General features: G+C 37.4%; 2 protein-coding genes across 4 annotated transcripts in view; one reads left to right on the top strand and one right to left on the bottom strand.

The window, feature by feature from the left end:
• ZP2 (zona pellucida glycoprotein 2) overlaps positions 1–11,626 on the bottom strand; it is a 28,887-nt gene extending 17,261 nt beyond the window's left edge. Inside the window, exon 1 of the mRNA XM_072753694.1 lies at positions 11,552–11,626. Coding sequence (XP_072609795.1) covers positions 11,552–11,589 — 38 coding nt within the window. The 5' untranslated portion in view covers positions 11,590–11,626. The remainder of the gene's footprint in view (positions 1–11,551) is intronic.
• The window catches only part of ANKS4B (ankyrin repeat and sterile alpha motif domain containing 4B), a 42,099-nt gene extending 25,788 nt beyond the window's left edge, over positions 1–16,311 (top strand). For 2 of the 3 annotated variants that reach the window (XM_072753695.1, XM_072753696.1), the window contains 2 exons: positions 7,613–7,855; positions 14,299–16,311. In XM_072753695.1, coding sequence (XP_072609796.1) covers positions 7,692–7,855; positions 14,299–15,388 — 1,254 coding nt within the window. In that variant the 5' untranslated portion in view covers positions 7,613–7,691 and the 3' untranslated portion in view covers positions 15,389–16,311. Of the gene's footprint in view, positions 1–5,056; positions 5,160–7,612; positions 7,856–14,298 lie in introns of those variants that run through there. The other variant, XM_026003245.2, reaches the window with a different exon arrangement.
• Positions 16,312–18,134: the final 1,823 nt, after the last annotated feature.

Below are 18,134 nucleotides of genomic sequence, written 5' to 3'. Positions count from 1 at the left end.
CAAGCCAAAGGGAGAGGCCTAGAACAGATCCATCCCTCACAGCCCTCAGAAGGAGCCAATACTACTGACACTTTGATTTTGGATTTCGAACTTCCAGAACTGTAGGAAAAAAATGCTATTGGTTAAGTCACCCAGTTTGAGGCACTTTGTTGTGGCAGCCCTAGAAGACAAATGCATATTCTCAGATTGAAATACAACTCTGTAGGGATCCCTGGGTGGCGCAGCGGTTTGGCGCCTGCCTTTGGCCCAGGGCGCGATCCTGGAGACCCTGGATCGAATCCCACATCAGGCTCCCGGTGCATGGAGCCTGCTTCTCCCTCTGCCTATGTCTCTGCCTCTCTCTCTCTCTCTCTCTCTCTCTCTGTGACTATCATAATTAAATAAAAAAAAAAATTAAAAAAAAAAAGAAATACAACTCTGTGACTATAAAATATGTACTCTTTTTATTGTACCATGGTAAAAGATAGGATCAAAAAAGAAGAAGAAAAATGCAGAGGAAAGAGAAATTTGAAGAAAAGGCAGTAATTATCCATTTATGATTGACCTAAAGAAGGGAAAGAGAGTACCTACCTTTCTATTAGTACTACTACTACTTCTGCTCTACTTCTGCTTTTTTTTTTTTTTAATTTTTTATTTATTTATTTATGATAGTCACACAGAGAGACAGAGAGGCAGAGACACAGGCAGAGGGAGAAGCAGGCTCCATGCACCGGGAGCCCGACGTGGGACTCGATCCCGGGTCTCCAGGATCGCGCCCTGGGCCAAAGGCAGGCGCTAAACCGCTGCGCCACCCAGGGATCCCTCTACTTCTGCTTCTATTTCCAGTAGGATGACTACTAATTTACATCCACTGCGTAATGACTACACACCACACATTGTATAAAGCATTTTCCAAATACCACCTCTACTTACTTGCAACAACCCTGTAAATAATATTACTTGTAATAACTCTGTGGAGTTTTCTTTTCATTTACTGGTGAGAAAATTGAAGCCCAGAGGTCATCTACCCAAATTAATGGCAGAATCTAGTTTCTGGTTTAAAGATTTTATTTATTTATTCATGAGAATACACAGAAAGGAGACAGAGGCAGAGAGACAGGCAGAGGGAGAAGCAGGCTCCATGCAGGAGCCTGACATGGGACTCAATCCCGGGTCTCCAGGATCACGCCCTGGGCTGAAGGTGGCGCTAAACCGCTAAGCCACCCCAGCTGCCCTAATTTCTGGTTTAGTGTCCGTCAATCCCTGACTTAAGAATCTGTGTTCTTAACCATTACTGTATTAGAGCTTTGTTTTAACACAAAGCGTGGTGTTCACAGTTGCCTAGTTTCCAGTCCAACTATCAGCTTTGAGAGAGTTGAATGGTTTTGATAGTATTTGATGATTTGCTAACAGGTGTTATAACATACTTCCCTTGTGGTAAATTCTGCCATCTTGAAACAAAATGGCAGCTAATACAGGTTTTCCAGTGATCATCGTTCTTGCAACTTTTATAAGAACTTAAGCTTTGGGTAAAGTTTCAGGTCATATGATTGTATTTGATTGAAGCCTTCAAGTCACAGAGCCAATAATTAAGTAGAAAGGGGGAAAAGGCAAAAGGAAAAGGAAATCTGTCTAGTTAACAGTCAGTTGATTGAAGTGTAGAATTTAAATTAATAGTCCCTGCTTAGACTATCCAGCATTCACATTTTAAAGAATTTGTTTTTGGAAACCTTTATAAAACTCTCCACTGTTACAATGTAATGCCATCTGGGATTTAGCATTTATAAAATGTGCAGTTAAGAGATGCCAAGAGATTCCTCATGCAAACCAGATGGTACAATAACAGCTCTGTGTGTTTTTCTGGCATAAAAACAGGGCTTTGAATGGCTTGAAACTTATGTGAATACATTAAGGCCAATCAATACTTCAGGGACATTACAATCTCAATAGTCGACTTACCCAACTAAATATTTTCATAAATATTTTCATTTGGAAAAGAAAAAAACAAAAAGGCAGACAATGGTTCCTTTGATTGCCTCATGTTTGTATTTAACAATGTTTCTAAGAAAAACAACACCAATGACCTTCAACACAGGAAAGTTTCTCAGTATTTTAGGGGTAATATATGTGTTTAAATGAGAAGCAGAGTTGTTCAATCTCTTTTGAATAGGAAAAATCCACATCAAATAGGTTGAGGAGTTTTATTGCTGTGCTAAAGATGAAAAAATACATGTGTAAGTTACATTTTCTGGATAATGGACTTGAAAATGTCTTTACCTCAATAGGTAGATTTCTCACAAACCCAAGTTCAGCACATACAATCATGTATAAACGATGCCTGTTATGATCTTGCTTAATTCCTGTAAATTTTCTGTGTAACAACAGGACTTTTGTAATCCTTTTTATTTTTTTTCACTTTCTGTTGTTCCTTTTATTTTCATTAAAATTCATAATAAGATGCTCATTAGATGAAGTAATCTTGTTAAAAGCAAACATTTTGCTTGGATCTTTTCTTTATCCTTATTTAGTAAAAATGTGTTTCCCTACCATACAAGTGAATTTCCTCTGTAATTAGTAGTGAATAGCTTTGTAGAACAAATACAGGCTGCTTTTGAAAACCAGATCTCTTGGGGTTTAGGGGGCAATCTCATTAATAAAAATATGTGTTTCTGGATTGCACAAGCCATTGAATTTCTTTCCCAATTAGCAGTGAATGGTTTTTCAGAACAAGGGAGAAGTTTGGTTTCCATTTTGCTGGCATTGGTTTTTCTTGGGGTAGACTAGAGAGACCAACTACCACTAATCTTTGTTCCTTCCATCTCTCTCCCTGGGCAAAGGAACACACAGAACTCTTTTATAGATAAGTCAGAATCCTAGGTAAATTCTCCATCCAAGGGCTACTTCCTCTTAGCCAGGATTGGACTCCAGGGCATGTGGGAAAACTGTTTACAACACTCAGCTGTCAGGTAGCTGTACTCTGGCTGGAGAGACTGCAAAATTATAACACAGCAATGAAGAGTGGACAATGCCTTTGCTTTGTGGGGAGGAGCAGACCCATTAGTAAGAGACTCCAAGTGCTGTCCCTGGGGGGCCAATTAACCCTGTGTTCTCTGGGTCATCGGCAAAAAGAACTGTTTATGAATCTACAGGGCATCTTAAAATTGAAATAGTTAAATGCTTGAAGTGCCAGGTAATAAGTGAGTTTAACAAAAAAAAAAAAAAAAGAGGAAAGAAAGCCTACTCCCTTTGAAACTAAGTGGCAGCCATGCCACTTAGCCATGTCCCCAAGAGGGACATATGTCACTAGTTGGATATTTCTCTATAAAGTCATACTAATAAAGCAGGAATATAAGGAGGCAGGGCAGGGCAGGTTTGGTTACAACAGGAAGTTGATAAGGCTTTGATTTGCTCAGAAATATTCAGGAGTGTGTCATGGACATTTAAGTCTGATCCTTAAAGTCTCTCTACCAGTGTGTAAGGCAGATATTCTTCTTTGACCTTCAGAGAATCCAGCAACATACTCTAGCAACAGACTCAAATACTTAGAAATAAGTATTTCTTATTTCTTATGAGAAAGTAGTATTTCTCAAATACTAGAAATAAGTATTGTGTGGAAACACAAGGCCAGTTACTGTCAAAACATAGTCACAAGCCACAATTGCCCCACAATTATCCAGATCTCTCATGAGCAGTTATTGTCTAAATTATATGCAAATCTGTCTTAGTTATTTTCATTAATCTCTGCCTTCACCATCTCCTACCAATTTTGTTTCCTTTTTACTCTGATAAGTACAGTAGCAAATAAAAAAGACCAATTACTAAGTTTTAGTTCTCTCTCTCTCTGCTCCCTTCACATGGGAAGCCACAGTCACATGGCTTCTTCCCATTTTTAAAACCATATTTTACACTTCGTAATTTTATCTCCTTTCACCTTTACTACTATAGGCTTAGAGGATGATATGATCATGAGCAATATCCTCCAATTTTATCCACAAAGAAATGGAGACTCAAATAGATGCAGTAAATTGTAGATCATATGGACTTCAGGTCTTCTAGGTCCAAGTTCAATCCTCTTTGTCAACCTCATTTTGAGGGAATGGGTTAAGGAGGATCTTCAAGTTCGGCATTTGTTTCTGTTTTACTTCCCCTTCATAATCCATTCTTTCAAAGTTTTTCCAAGGAAATGCCAAAGAGTGCCAGGATTTTTACCATTAAAAAATAATAAAAAAATAAAAGCTCCATTTCACAGGAGAGTTTAAGTCCAAGTCATAAGTACTCCTGGAGTTGAGATCTCCATTTTCAAGCCTTCTTCTCATCCATGGTTGCTCTGTTCTCCTTATTCTTTGCCTCCATCTTCCCTTTATCATTCTCCTTCTCCCCATCATTATCACAATATCATTATCCTCATCTTCATCTCATAACAGACTCCTTGTCTGATTGGCACTTAGCATTCTACTTCAAATAATTCATCTTTGAGAAGCCCTCTCTCAAGTTACATATAATTTTCTACTTTAGAGTCCATTAATGAATTCAATTATGTTTAAATTTAAGTGGCTCATGCAAAAAATAGCTAAGGAACATAACCTTGTTCTCAAAGTATCCATAGTCATGTTTGAATATTTCACACGCTGGGCTAAAAAAATTATTTTTCCCCCTTTACAAATAAAAAATGTTGCCCTCCAGGTTGCTTCTACAGTGTCTACTGGTGTTCTCATAGAAACCAGAAAAAGGAACAAACATTGACCCTGGAGCTAATTATTGTGAAAAACTTGCTGATGAAAGCCTTGTATTTTCTCAGAGTGGACAGATAATTTATCTTGGAATAAAGGTTTGGACAAAAAGAGATAAGAAGAATAAATAGACACAGACTTTGAAAATAGGTCTTCCTCACTTCAGTTACATGGACTGTTTTTTAAAAAATTTTATTTATTTATTCATTGGAGACACAGAGAGAGAGGCAGAGACATAGGCAGAAGCAGAAGCAGGTTCCCTGGACTGAGCCTGATGTGGGACTTGATTTCTGGATCCAGATCACACCCCGAGCCAAAGGCAGACACTCAACTGCTGAGCTACTCGGGCATCCCAGTTCCATGGACTATTGTCCAAACATATTAAACCTTTTGTAACAATATGGGAAATATTTATGGTGGTTTAAGGAGAAGAAAAGATAATGCAAAATGGTATGTATTTGATGGTAAAAACTATGTAAAAAATACCACAGGAGAATATATAAATAGTTCATCAGTTATATAGGGTGATAGATTCTAATTTTATTGTTGTATCTTCAGAGGACATGGTCTCCATGAAACCTGTCATCTTATATTTATTGAGGCCTGCACTGGTTCTATTAGATGGGAAATTTTTATAAATATTTTCTGTGTGCTTGAAAAGAACATGTATTTTCTATCCAGTAAGAGTTCTACATAGGATTCTTAAATCAAGCTTTTTAATTGTGTTCAGATCTTTTATATTTTTTCTAATCTTTAGTTTAATTGATATGTAACATTAAGAAAGTATATTAAAATCTATGATTGTGGATTTGTTCTTTCTCTTCCATTTCTATGAATTTTTGTTTTTTTCTATTTGGGGGCTATGTTATTACATACACACAAGTTTAGGAATATCATATTTTATTGATGACTTGTTCCTTTCATCATTATGTATTATCTGTCTTTATCCCTAGCAATTTTTGTCTTAAACTATATTTTGTCTGATGTAAATATAGCTATACTATTTCTGTCAGTATTTTCTTTAAAAAAAAAAAAAGATTTTGGGGGATGGAGTAACTAGGTGATGGGCACTAAGGAAGGCACTTGATGGGATGAGCACTGGGTGTTATACTATATGATGGCAAATTGAATTTAAATAAAATATTTTAAAAAGGAACAGAGAAAGAGAGTAAACACATGCATGCGCATGTGGGGAGACAGAAGAGAAAGAAGGAGAGAGAGAATTTCAAGCAGACTCAACATCAGGGGCAGAGCCCTATGTGGGGCTCAATCTCACCATCCTGAAATCATGACCCTGGTGGAAATCAAGAGTCGGATACTTAACCGACTGAGCCATCCAGGCTCAGTATTTTCTTGATAAAACTTCCATTTTTTGCTTTCAATCATTCTGTAATTTTATATTTTAGCTGTGACTATGGTAAATAAGATATGGCTGAATCTTCTAAGTGATGAATTTGGTCCATTTACATTTATTTTTATTATAGATAGATTTGGACCATGTTTTTGGTCTTATATTGTGCTCTTTATTTACACTAATTTTTCCATTGTTTCCTTCTTTCTTTAAGGTAGAACTTGCAGTTATTGATTTGAGAAATTTTTCCTTCTCTAATACAGGCATAAAAACTGCAAATTTCTTCCCCAAGCTCTATTTTAATTGCATCCTACAAATTTTGAGATGTTGCATTTTCATTTTCATTCAGTTCAAAATATATCAGATAAATTATTTTTGTTCAAAATATATAAAGAACCCTCATAACTCAATAAGACAATATCCCAATGAGAAAAATGGGCAGAGAATTTACATATAAATGTAAGAATGGCTAATAAGCATATGAAAATGTGTTCAACATCATTAATCATTAGTAAATACAAATTAAAACCATAATGATACCACTTCACATCCACTAAGGATAGCAATGAACAAAAAGACAACAGAGGCTGCAAGGATATGGAGAAATTCTCACCATCCACTGCTGTGGGAATGTAAAAGAGTATGGTCACTTTGGAAAACAGTTTAGCAATTTCTGAAAAAGTTAAATATAAATTGCCATATATATTTATGCCATTTCACTCTGTGATATAAACCCATGAGACATAAAAATATATATCTATAGACTTGTGTGTAAATGTTCATAGCAGCATTATTCATAAAACCATCTAAATGGAGAAACAATCTAAAAGTCCATCAGCTACTGGATGAATAATGAAAATTTGATGTATTGGTATAATAAATATTATTCAGCAATAAAAAGGAAGTACTGTTACTAAAAAAGGAATTGAACTTCAAAACTTATGTGAAGCTAAAAAAAACCCCTAGACACAAAGAATATATATTTTGTGATTCCATTTATATGAAATGTCCATATAAGGCAAATCTATAGAGACAGAAACCAGATTAGTAGTTTCCTAGGGTTGGGAATGGGAATGGGAATAGGGATTGACTACATATGAGCATGAGGGATATTTTGAGAGTGGTAGATATGTTCTAAAATTGGATTATGGTGATACTTGCACCGCTCTGTAAATTTACCAACAATCATCAAATTATACACTTAAAATGGATGAATTTCATAGTATATAAATTATACTTCAATAAAATATTTTTTAAAAATAGACCTCCTCAGTGAACTAGACTAGTTCTGAATTGTTTGGAAATTATTTTGTACACTCTGTGCCTAGATGACCAATATTGCATTCAAGACTTGCTAATGGACATAAAAAGATTAAATGTGCCTCACAACATTCAAGATGAACACAGAGGTCCTTAATATTCGATGTCATGGCCATGCCAGAAAGGAAAGGTCCAAGTTCAGTGCTGTGAATCTTTCTGGCTGCCTTCCATAGAGGAGGTTAGAATGAGCTTTGTCCTGGGGTGACACTCTTCCTTGTCACTGATTAACCAGCTTTATAGGAAGGCTGCTCCACTGACAACCTGCTTTGCCTGGAGAGTGATATCTGGCCAGGCTCTGGTGAGCAGAAAAAATGTCCACTCGCTACCACCAAGCTGCTAGTGATAGCTACCTGGAACTCTTGAAAGAAGCTACCAAGAGAGATCTGAATCTTTCTGATGAGGATGGTATGACTCCCACACTCCTGGCAGCCTACCATGGGAATCTGGAAGCCCTAGAAATAATCTGCAGCCGAGGGTAAGTTCAATCTGATACTTTTGATTGGAGACCATGTTTCCGGTAGGCTTTTTCAGACAACAGAGAGAGGGAAGCCAGTGAAAATATTTGGTTCTTTATAGACTGTCTAAATAATTGTCTTTTTAGAGAAAGGGAGAAAACTACCTAGAGATTTTCTTTTCACACTAAACTGCCAACCTGAGGATGGCTCATCCCTTATGAACCACACATAGAAAGATCCTGAACTCTAAGTCTTTGTTATCTGCTTTGGGTGGGTGGGGGGACTATTTTAATTCTGCACTTTTAAAAAATCTTTTCCATGAAATGTAAATGGTTGGCTGTTTAAAAAGGAATCACTGTTCTACTTGACTTTAAGATGTCAACCTTGATTGGAACAAATGATGTGTTTTTATTTTATTTTTTTAAATTTATGCCATTATAATCCCACAGCCTTTTATTAATATTCAGTCCTAATGCAAGCCCATGATTCTTAGATGAAGTAGTTGGCTTCAAGCTATAAAAGGGAATCTCGGCCTGTCTGAACTTTATTATCTCTTTAGCTATTAGATACATACAAATGCCCCTGTACTCCCCCCAAATTCTAATGCAGGAATTAGCTAGCTCTTTTCTTTTGCTTGTTACCAGAGTGGCTAGGCAGTGTTGGCAACCAAAATCCAACAGGAGTAAAGAATGGAAAAAAGAAAATGCTAATAAAAGAACTAAGTGAATTAATTTCCATTTAATACATATTTATTTATGTATATATCTGCAATGTGCCAGCCATTTTACTGGCCACTGGGGATGCTGTGATCAACAAGAGAGACACCATTCCTCTCCTCATAGCGATCAGATTTAAGAGATGAAGACAGAAATTAAGTAAGTCATGTATAATATATGTTACAAAGGGGGAAAGAGAGAGCACTAAATAAATAACACAGGAATCTATCCCAATCCAGAGACTGATAATAGGCTTTTTAGAACTTTGAAGTTGGGACCTGAAAGGTGAGAAGCAGCTGGCCAGAAGACGGAAGACAGAATGTTTCCCCCCAGTGAGAGCACTGTGCAGTCTAGGCATTGAAGTTGAGCATAGCTGGATGTGGCTGTAAGGGGAGAGGCTAAGTTATAAGAGACAAGGCCGGATCACAAGAGCTTTGTAAGCTCTGTTGGAGAGTTGAACTTTGTTCTAAAGGCATAGGAGCTATTGTCAGGTTTATCAGGTTTATATAGGATAGCCACCTGGTAGATTTGTGTTTACAAAACTTGCTCAGGTAGCTGTATAGCAGTCACAGAAAATGTTTAGGGGCTGTTTTAATGGTTGAGATGAAAGACAAATTGGACTATGGCAGTGGCAGTGGGAATGGGAAGACAGGGATGGATTTAATTGGTAGTTCGGATGCAGAATCAATTATAGTTGACTGGACATTGTGGTGGGTGGAGGAAGAGGAAGGTAAGGCCCCACATTCTGTTAAGATGCCCTGGAGTACACAAGCTGAAAAAAAAAATCTTGTACAAGTTTTTTAGGTTCCCATATTGACCATAGCTTAGGAATTGTGTGAGATCAATTTGCCAATTAAATTTAAGGGAGTTAAAAGGGAAACTTTAAAATTTGAATTTAGAAATTAATCCATCATTGATCATTGACAGTGGATCACATGGTAATCATTAATGTCCAATATCTGGCTTTGTTAAAAATTGTGTATTCTTTCTTTTCAAGATTTAAAGATGAAAAGCAATAATTACATATGTTATCTTACATTTGGAAAATGGCCCCAATTAACAAAATTTCATTTTGCCTATTAAGTGTACATAGATTTTTTTCAGTTTTGTTTCATTTTCTAATGGAAGCAAGTTATCTTCCTCCCTGATTCTTAAAGGGACACACACTTATTGCAAAATTTTACATTGTTTTAGAAAGATATAGTTAATAAAGTAAAAATCAAACCAGTTTTCACAGTCATTAACATTTGGGCATATATCCTTCCAGGCTTTTTCCTTTAAGAACATGTGCATACATGTATATTTTTCCCCCTTACAAAAGACAGTCATATTCTACAAACGATTCTGAAATCTGCTTCTAATTATTTAACAATAGATTATAGACTGTACTTTTTTTTCATTTGCAACTTTAAAAGTAGAAATCTATGCCGCTGTTTTTTAATGACTACATGCTATTCTGTTTTATGGTCTTATCATAATTTATTTAATCAGTTGCTTGTTCATGACACTTAAATTTGAATCCAGTCTTTTAACTCATAAATAAGTAGAGATGAACATCCTTGCTTATTCATCTTCATACAAGGGCCTAATACTTCCTTAGGATATATTCTTAGGATAGGCAGACCTCTTGGTTCAAGAGATTGCTATGTTTTAAAAGCTTTTGGCACATACCATGCCAGGAAATTTGAGCCACTTTATGATCCCTCAACATTGTTCATTTTCCCATACTCTTGTCAAAACTGAGTATTACTATTCTTTTTAATCCTTGTCTATCTGATGGGCAAGAAAATGGTGGTACATTGTTTTCATTTACATTTCTTTGATTATTAGTAAATCCAAATATTCCTTATGTAGAAAAACATTTTTGAAAGGCTATTTTTTTTCCTGAGAACAGCTTCACACACAAAACATCAAATTAACTCCAAAACAAAAAATTGAAATGGACCAGATGCTCAGAGTAAGTTAAGCAATTTGCCTATTTAGTGACAATACCAATCCAGCTTTAAAAATTATTGCCCAAATGTGCTGACCTACCAAAAAGCAAGGGCAAAATATGGATTATTTTAAAATCTCTTCAGTGAGTTTCTCCTTTGGAAAAAAATTGGAAAAGAAATCCATGCTAGACTGAATTTAGCCCAGGCAAGCCGTATAGCATCAATATAGGATGCAGATCATTGAATGAGGGGGATTAGTTAATGAATATCTGGCAGGTATGTGTAATGGTTCTATCAAGAAGTACAAAAGACACCAAGGATTGAAAGACAAAGATTGAATTCAGAAGGACCTCATGAAATTTGTCATTAGAAAATATTTTGACTTAAGTTATACACAAGCTTGGAACGTTGCCTTTAAATAGAATTTTTGCAAGTGAAAAATAGCTTAAAAGCATGAGAGAAACACTTAAATCATCTTACCAACAGTTTCATTTATAAATTTTGGAATTTTGCATTTTAAATGTTCTTAAAATGAGACCCATCTTTGGGGTCATCTCAAGGTTTTCTTCATGTTCTTCCTCCCATTTTGGAGGGGTCATTTAAGTTCCCTTGAGACAGGAAAATTCTACTTCATATGTCCCAAAGCATGTAAATTTAACCTAAACTTTTTAATACCCTTAATATCCCCACCATAGCTCACTTCTCTCAATAATTTCCTTTTTAAGTTATGCAATCCAACAATAATTTCAGGAAAATTTAACCAGTATGTTTTTGTTTAGCTTTATAGTACCATCTTGGATGTTTTTACAATCCCTCTTTGATGTCTAGAGTACTTAAGGAGTCTTTTGAATATGGTGCTTGGCTAAGATAAATAAAAAGCAAAACTACATCTTTGGGGGGTGAGACACTATGCCCTCCTAAGATATACAACTGTGCTAAGGCTGAAAAAGGTTTCCTTTGATCTAAAGCAATTAAATCAGGAGTACTGACCAGACCTCTTGGAACTGGCTGCCCAACAGAACTGTCTTATTTAATATTTGCTTTAGATTGAATTTCATTTTCTTACCTTCCTCTTTGCACTGATTTCTCTTGCCCCATCTCCATGCACTCCTGTCACGCTGAAATGTACCCCTGATTCCCCAGATATGCCATGTTTAACATCACCCATATGTGCATCTGTTCATGCTGTTCTCTGCTCAGAATGAAGTTGCCAACTACCAGCTTATGGGCTGGATCTAGTCCACAAATATGTTTTATTTGGACTTCACTGTATTTTTCTTTTAAATTCAAGCCAACATCTAAAAATCAAAAAATCCCACATGAGACTGTGGATTTCTGGCTCTGTTTGGAAAATGGAAGCTCTCACTATATTGTGTCTGCTTTTATTTGAGGTGGCAGTCAGTTGCTACAGAGTGACAGCTCTTCTTTCCTGTTGGAACTTGCACTCGACTATGACTTTGGCTCCATTTAGTTGCTTACTTACCTGCTTGGTTTCTTTAGGTTAAGACTGAGACTTCTGCTAGGAGATATGATACAAAGGACAAAAAGACATAGGCTTGGCCCTTTGAGTCATGTTATCTAATCAGGGAGGTTGGTGCATAAAGGTTGAACAGATTAAGTAAGATTTTAAGTGTTAAAAAGTTGCAGGAGCTATTATAGCACTATGAGAATTTATTAGATGGGTGTGAGAAAAAAGATATGAAATTAGGGATTATGAGTTTAGAGACAAGGGAAATGATAACAATGTTTATGGAAGATTTACTATGTATCAAGCACTTTTCTAGTGCTTTATGTCAACTTATTCACATAAAAATTCCATAAAAACTATTCTCATACTCATACAGATGAGGATGCGGAGTCCTATGAAAGTTAAACTTGAGGCCTCATAGCTGGTGAAGTAGGAAAACTGAGGTGTGTTAATGTAAGGCTGTATTGTATTGGAGACTATTAGACTTGGAGGCAGGCCTGATCCAAAGTGTGCTCCCTGTGCAACAGTGGACAAATCAGTTAAGTACTTGGAGCCTTATTTTACCCCTCTGATAATTATCCTGGTCTTTCTCTAAGAAGGAGATGATGATGGTTGTTGGTGGTGATGGTACTGAATGTATAGATACTTCACAATTGAAAAAATGGGAGGAGATTAGGGGTTCCTACAGAGAAATGACAAATCTGACTCATCAAATTATTGGACACTGGTTGGGCCACATTAACCAGTGCAGCTCTTCTCAATCTGCAATGAGCCTATATACCACCTTGGGATCTTGTTAAACTTCAGATTCTGATTCAGGACATCTGGGCTGGAGTCCAAGACTTCACATTTCTAGCAAACTAGCAGCTGCCACTGATACTACTAATCCAGAGACCAAACTTTGAGTAGCACAGAATAGTGGAAGGGTCACAGAGCCTTGATGTAGTAGTTGCAAGGGCACGGATCATCTTGTCTGTTTCTACATTCTACTCCCCAAGAATGTCAAGAGGCTTTCTCAGACCCTCTCTCCTGTCCTTCCATGGGGCCAGCCTGGGGGAAGTTTAGTGAGATCCTGATTTGGGAGTCTAGTCTAGGGTGAGGGAAGATGCCCTTTAGCACCTGTATTAGCAGAGTTCTCAGCAGTGGTTTGGGCTTGGGGCCAGAGTCATATTAACAACAAGTTACTTCTTTACTTTCTGTTTGTGCCTATTTGTAACTCAACATCTTACAGGAGGGCTGGGGTTGTAGTCTGGGGCAAGACTCCATTAGGCATTCATTCATCTCAGGAATGCTTACTAAGCATCAACCATGAGCCAGTTTCTATGCTGCCATGAGGTCTCCAGCCTTAAAACCATCTAACAGTGCCCTCAATTCCACCATAAACTATTGCAGAACTATTCACATATATGACATTGTAATTGCATGGAAGTGAGTTGGAGAACCAATGGAGATGTTCTACACTTTATATGAATAATGGTTATATTAGACACAGTTTGCTACCTAACTAACATCCATTCCCCTCTTTTTTTTTTTTTTTGCTGGTGGGAACCTAGTTTTGTTTATTATTATTTATTTTCCTACATGTGACTCCAGTGTTAGAGTAGGAAACAGCTCTTACCAGTTTATGAGATGTGATTGCTAAATTTTCAGGAAGTCTGAGAGTCCATTAAACAGTCATGATTAAAAATAAAGGTATTTAAACTTATGACTTAACAAATTATATTTTTAAATACTCAAAAATTATCACTTCCTAATTATTTGAGTACATTTTACTGTTATCTATACTCTTCAAGTTTTGCATATCTATTATATCTACATATATGGTGGAAATAATTTATAAAGGTATGCTTTTGGACATCTCTTCCAAATTCCATGTCCTGTCTTATCACATTAGTAGCTTGAATTTTGTCATGGTGGGTGTATTTACAACACAAATATTGGCACATGCTATAAATCAGAACTTCGATCTTTTCTCCAGTTGTTAAGCATTTACCAGCACACCACTAGGTAATCTTATTCCTAGCTGCAGGGTAATCAACTTAAATTTAAAATGATAGCTCTATTTCTCTTATAGGCATGATCGACTGCGGACAATGAGACATGAAAGTTGCTTTTTGAGGGTGTTCTTGGAAAGCTTTTCTTCTAAAAAGGAGACAAAAGGGGATGAGCTTTTGTTTCTGATCATGTGATGTCTAGATAGATGTGACATATCTGGACTTTCAGAAGTTTTAGAATGCTAAGGCAGGATTAATTAAAATGTATTTTGTTCATTTTTGTTTTGTTTTGGACCCCATGTTCTAAGAAAAAAATGTTTTTATATATATTTTTGGTATTTTCTCTTCTAGAGGGGATCCCAATAGATGTGACATCTGGGGAAATACTCCTCTACATTATGCAGCTTCCAATGGTCATACCCACTGTGTTTCATTCCTGGTTAACTTTGGTGCCAACATTTTTGCCCTGGACAACAGCTTACAGTCTCCGCTGGATGCTGCTGCCAGCAGAGAACAAAATGAATGTGTTGCTCTCCTGGATAAGGCTGCCACTACCCAGAATATCATGAACCCCAAGAAAGTTACCAGGCTGAAGGAGCAGGCTCAGAAAAATGCTAGGAGGCAGATCAAAGAATGTGAGAGGCTCCAGGAGAAGCACCAAAATAAAATGGCTCGCAACTATAGCAAGGAAGAATCTGGGACTCTTTCTTCTTCCAATGGCACATTCTCCAGGTCATCCCTTGCAAATGCTTCTGCTTCTGGTACATTTGGGTCACTGTCTAAGGGGATTAAAGATACTTTCAAGTTAAAGCTCAAGAAGAACAAAGATACAGCAGAGCAGGTAGGGAAAGAGAGCAGAAGTGAGCAGAGGAATGTGATGGAAGTGTTCAGAGAAGAGGAAGAAGATGCATTCTCAGGGGACTTCCAAGAGAAGCCCCAGTTCTCAGCAGAGGATGATGGATGTGTGCAACATGAATCCATTCTCAACCGTCCAGGTCTAGGAAATATTGTTTTTAGAAAGAACAAAATATCAAGTCCCGAAGACATGTCAGACATAAAAAGGGGGTTGGAGTTTAAAATGTGCAGTGAATTGCTTCAGAGACAAGGAGCAGCTGAGGTTGATGAAGCTGAGGCAGATAAAGAGGGAGAGGAAAACAGTCATGAAGATGATCTGCCTTGGGATGAGGATGAAGTGGGGTGGGAGGAAGATGTGGTTGATGCTACTCCTCTGGAAGTATTTCTGCAGTCTCATCATCTGGAAGAATTCCTTCCCATTTTCATGAGAGAGCAGATTGATCTAGAAGCTTTGCTGCTTTGTTCTGATGAGGACCTTCAGAGTATACACATGCATCTTGGTCCCAGGAAGAAAGTTCTTAATGTTATAAACAGAAGGAAGCAGGTGCTACGAGAGCCTGGGCAACTGGTTGACACCAGCCTCTGATTGAATGTTGGGTCCACAGGGTGAGCCTGCAGCAATGCGGTGATGCTGTGGCTCACTGGAAACACTCAGGCAACACCCCCTCTGCCCAATGCCAGACTGCTGAGAATGGTTTCTAGGGTTTCAGAAATATCCTCCTAGCAAAGACGCCCAAATGTACTCAGAAATACTCTAAACCATGAGTGAGCAACTCAAGGAGAATCAGGAATAAGAAAATGGTGTTTCTCTTCAATTATCCTTTTGATATTCTTGGCTATAGAAAGCATAAAATGGATGACAGAGAAGCGGAAACTTTACTTTTCCAACTCTGAACTATAATCTCTTGTCACACAAGTGTGCTGCTTACTTTCTGAGCTTCATAGCCTGGGGGACTCCCAACTCCAGTCATCTCCTTAGCTCTGTGACTTTGTAGGTAGAGACTTGAGTTTCTTCATTGACCTGAGGCTTCACGGCCAACTTAAATGTGTCTAAACCCTCAACAGATGTTTACATGTTTAGAAGTAAGAGACATGGGTCTATAATACTCCTTCCTGGTGACAGAGACAGAGTGGCAGACAGGGAGAGTGAAGAAAGAAATAGAATATGGAATATACCTTTTATGTAATATTAATTGTATCTCCCCAAAATTCATATGCTGAAGCCTTAAGCCCCAACACAGCTATATTTGGAGGTAGGATCTTTAAAGAGGTGATTAAGATTAAATGATGTCATCAGGGTTACAAGGGACACACACAGATGGTGTCCTTGTAAGAGGAAGAGTTACCGGGTTTGCGCACACACACAGAGAAAAGATCATGTGAGGACACAACAAGAAGGCAGCCACCTTCAAGCCAAAGAGAGAGGAGAAACCAAACCTTCCAACACCTTGAACTTGCACTTCTAGTCTTCAGAGCTGTAAGAAAATAAATTTCTGTTGTTTAAGCCAACCAGTCTATGGTACTTTGTTATGGCAGTCTTAGCAGTCCAAGTCCAGTGTTTAAGCAAGAGGATAGGAGTGGAGAGAAAAGAAGGACACTGAAAAAAGTCTGGCCTATTTGATGATTTTTCTAAAGGTAAGTGCCTTCTGAAATTTCAAAAGAGGAGGAAAAATCTAGGTCATTTGTAGGAGAAAGCTGATGGCAAAAGGAAATTCTACATTTTCACATTTGTTATGTACATATCTTTTATTTACTGTTGTCTGTCACCATCACCACATGTCTGAATACATGTAAGTTCTACAATATAAATTGGCAGCATTGCTGCTGACATTTTTGAATGGCAGTCTCAAATTCAAATTGAAGCCCTACTGAATAACTAAGCTTCATTGGATTTTTATAGCCAGGACTTACATCAAGTGAATTTACCATTGCTTGTGTGTATAATATAGAAATAGCTGTTTATCTTCAGCATGGTTCCTAGTGCACATCTGTTTGGGTTACTTCAAGAGGCACCATGGAGAGGATACACTTAAGGAAGATATAGATGTTTACATCTGATGAACAATCAGCTCATTCTTCCTCAGTGGATTGATTCAGAAAGATTGCCAGCCATGGAATAAATATGTTGCACTAGGGGGATGATTATGTTTACAAATACTGCATTTTGTTGGTCTAGAGTAAATGGAGGTTGTGCTTGCTTTTAAAAAAATGTGCACAAAAGCAGTTGGCACATAGAAGACCCTCAGAAAAGTTGGTTGTGTTTGACTTTGTATGTAGAGACTTGAGTTTGTATCATATTTCATTATTTTAGATGCCTCTGTATCATATTTCATTATTTTAGATGCCTCTCTCCACATGTTTCCCAGAATCTGCCTGGTGAGACACTGGTTCCTAGGATATAGGAGAAGCAGAAGCCACCAGGGTAGTGCTACTGTTAACAAAAAGGATGCTTTCTAGTGGTGCTTTCTACATTATTTTCAGAGATAAAAGTAATATAGAAAGCCTGGTGATGTATTCTAGCAAATGAGAGGCAGCATGAGGTGGTACAAAGAATTTTGAGCTGGAAACCAGCATTGCTACGCGGAGGATAGAATATCATGTTATGGAAATAAAAGGATAACTCTCTGGGAGAATAAGAAAAGGCAGGCCAGTGGAAATGTTACTGGAATTCAGCCTTAAAGAATTTAGCCCTAAGCATTTTGTGGGTGTTCCTCATTTCTAGTTGGAATCTTCCATGCTGTCCTACCGGAGGGGCAGCACTTGGCTCAGAAAATACAGGAAGGGGAACATTTGTTTGTTCAGTAGAACTGGAAGTTCTTGCCATGACTATCCCTTCAGCCTTCATGTCAATTTTGTGATGAGAGAAAGGATATGAATTTGAAGGACATGTGGATTATAAAACATCACATGAAAATTCCATCAAGAATTGCTGGATTAAAAAGAAGGGACCAAACATAATCCCTTTATGTTATCACAATGAATAATCATAAACGTCTGGAGGCCAGAATGGGTTGTGAGACTTACTTTTTTTTTCAACAGCTGAATTTTATTTTTATTAAGGTAACCCAGCTTGTATATTCCATTGGCTCACCTACCATTCCTGAACATCTCCTGTTGCCCCATTTAAAGGGTATCTTTATATCCATATCTGCAATTGTCACAAAAGTTGGCTCAAAATATATGAATGAAATATAATTACCAAGGGTCCTATATACCAGGGAGCAAAGAAGGTGAATTAAAAAGTTCCCCCTACTGAGAACTCTCTTATGCCCACCTCCCTATCAGAGAAGCCAAGTTCTGCCTTAATACAACATAAGCCCCTTGAGGACACA

This window comes from Vulpes vulpes, chromosome 3 (genome assembly GCF_048418805.1).
Source record: "Vulpes vulpes isolate BD-2025 chromosome 3, VulVul3, whole genome shotgun sequence".
Lineage (NCBI taxonomy): Eukaryota > Metazoa > Chordata > Mammalia > Carnivora > Canidae > Vulpes > Vulpes vulpes.
The sequence above is the reverse complement of the archived record's forward strand: the minus strand, read 5'-3'. Positions and strand labels throughout refer to the sequence as shown.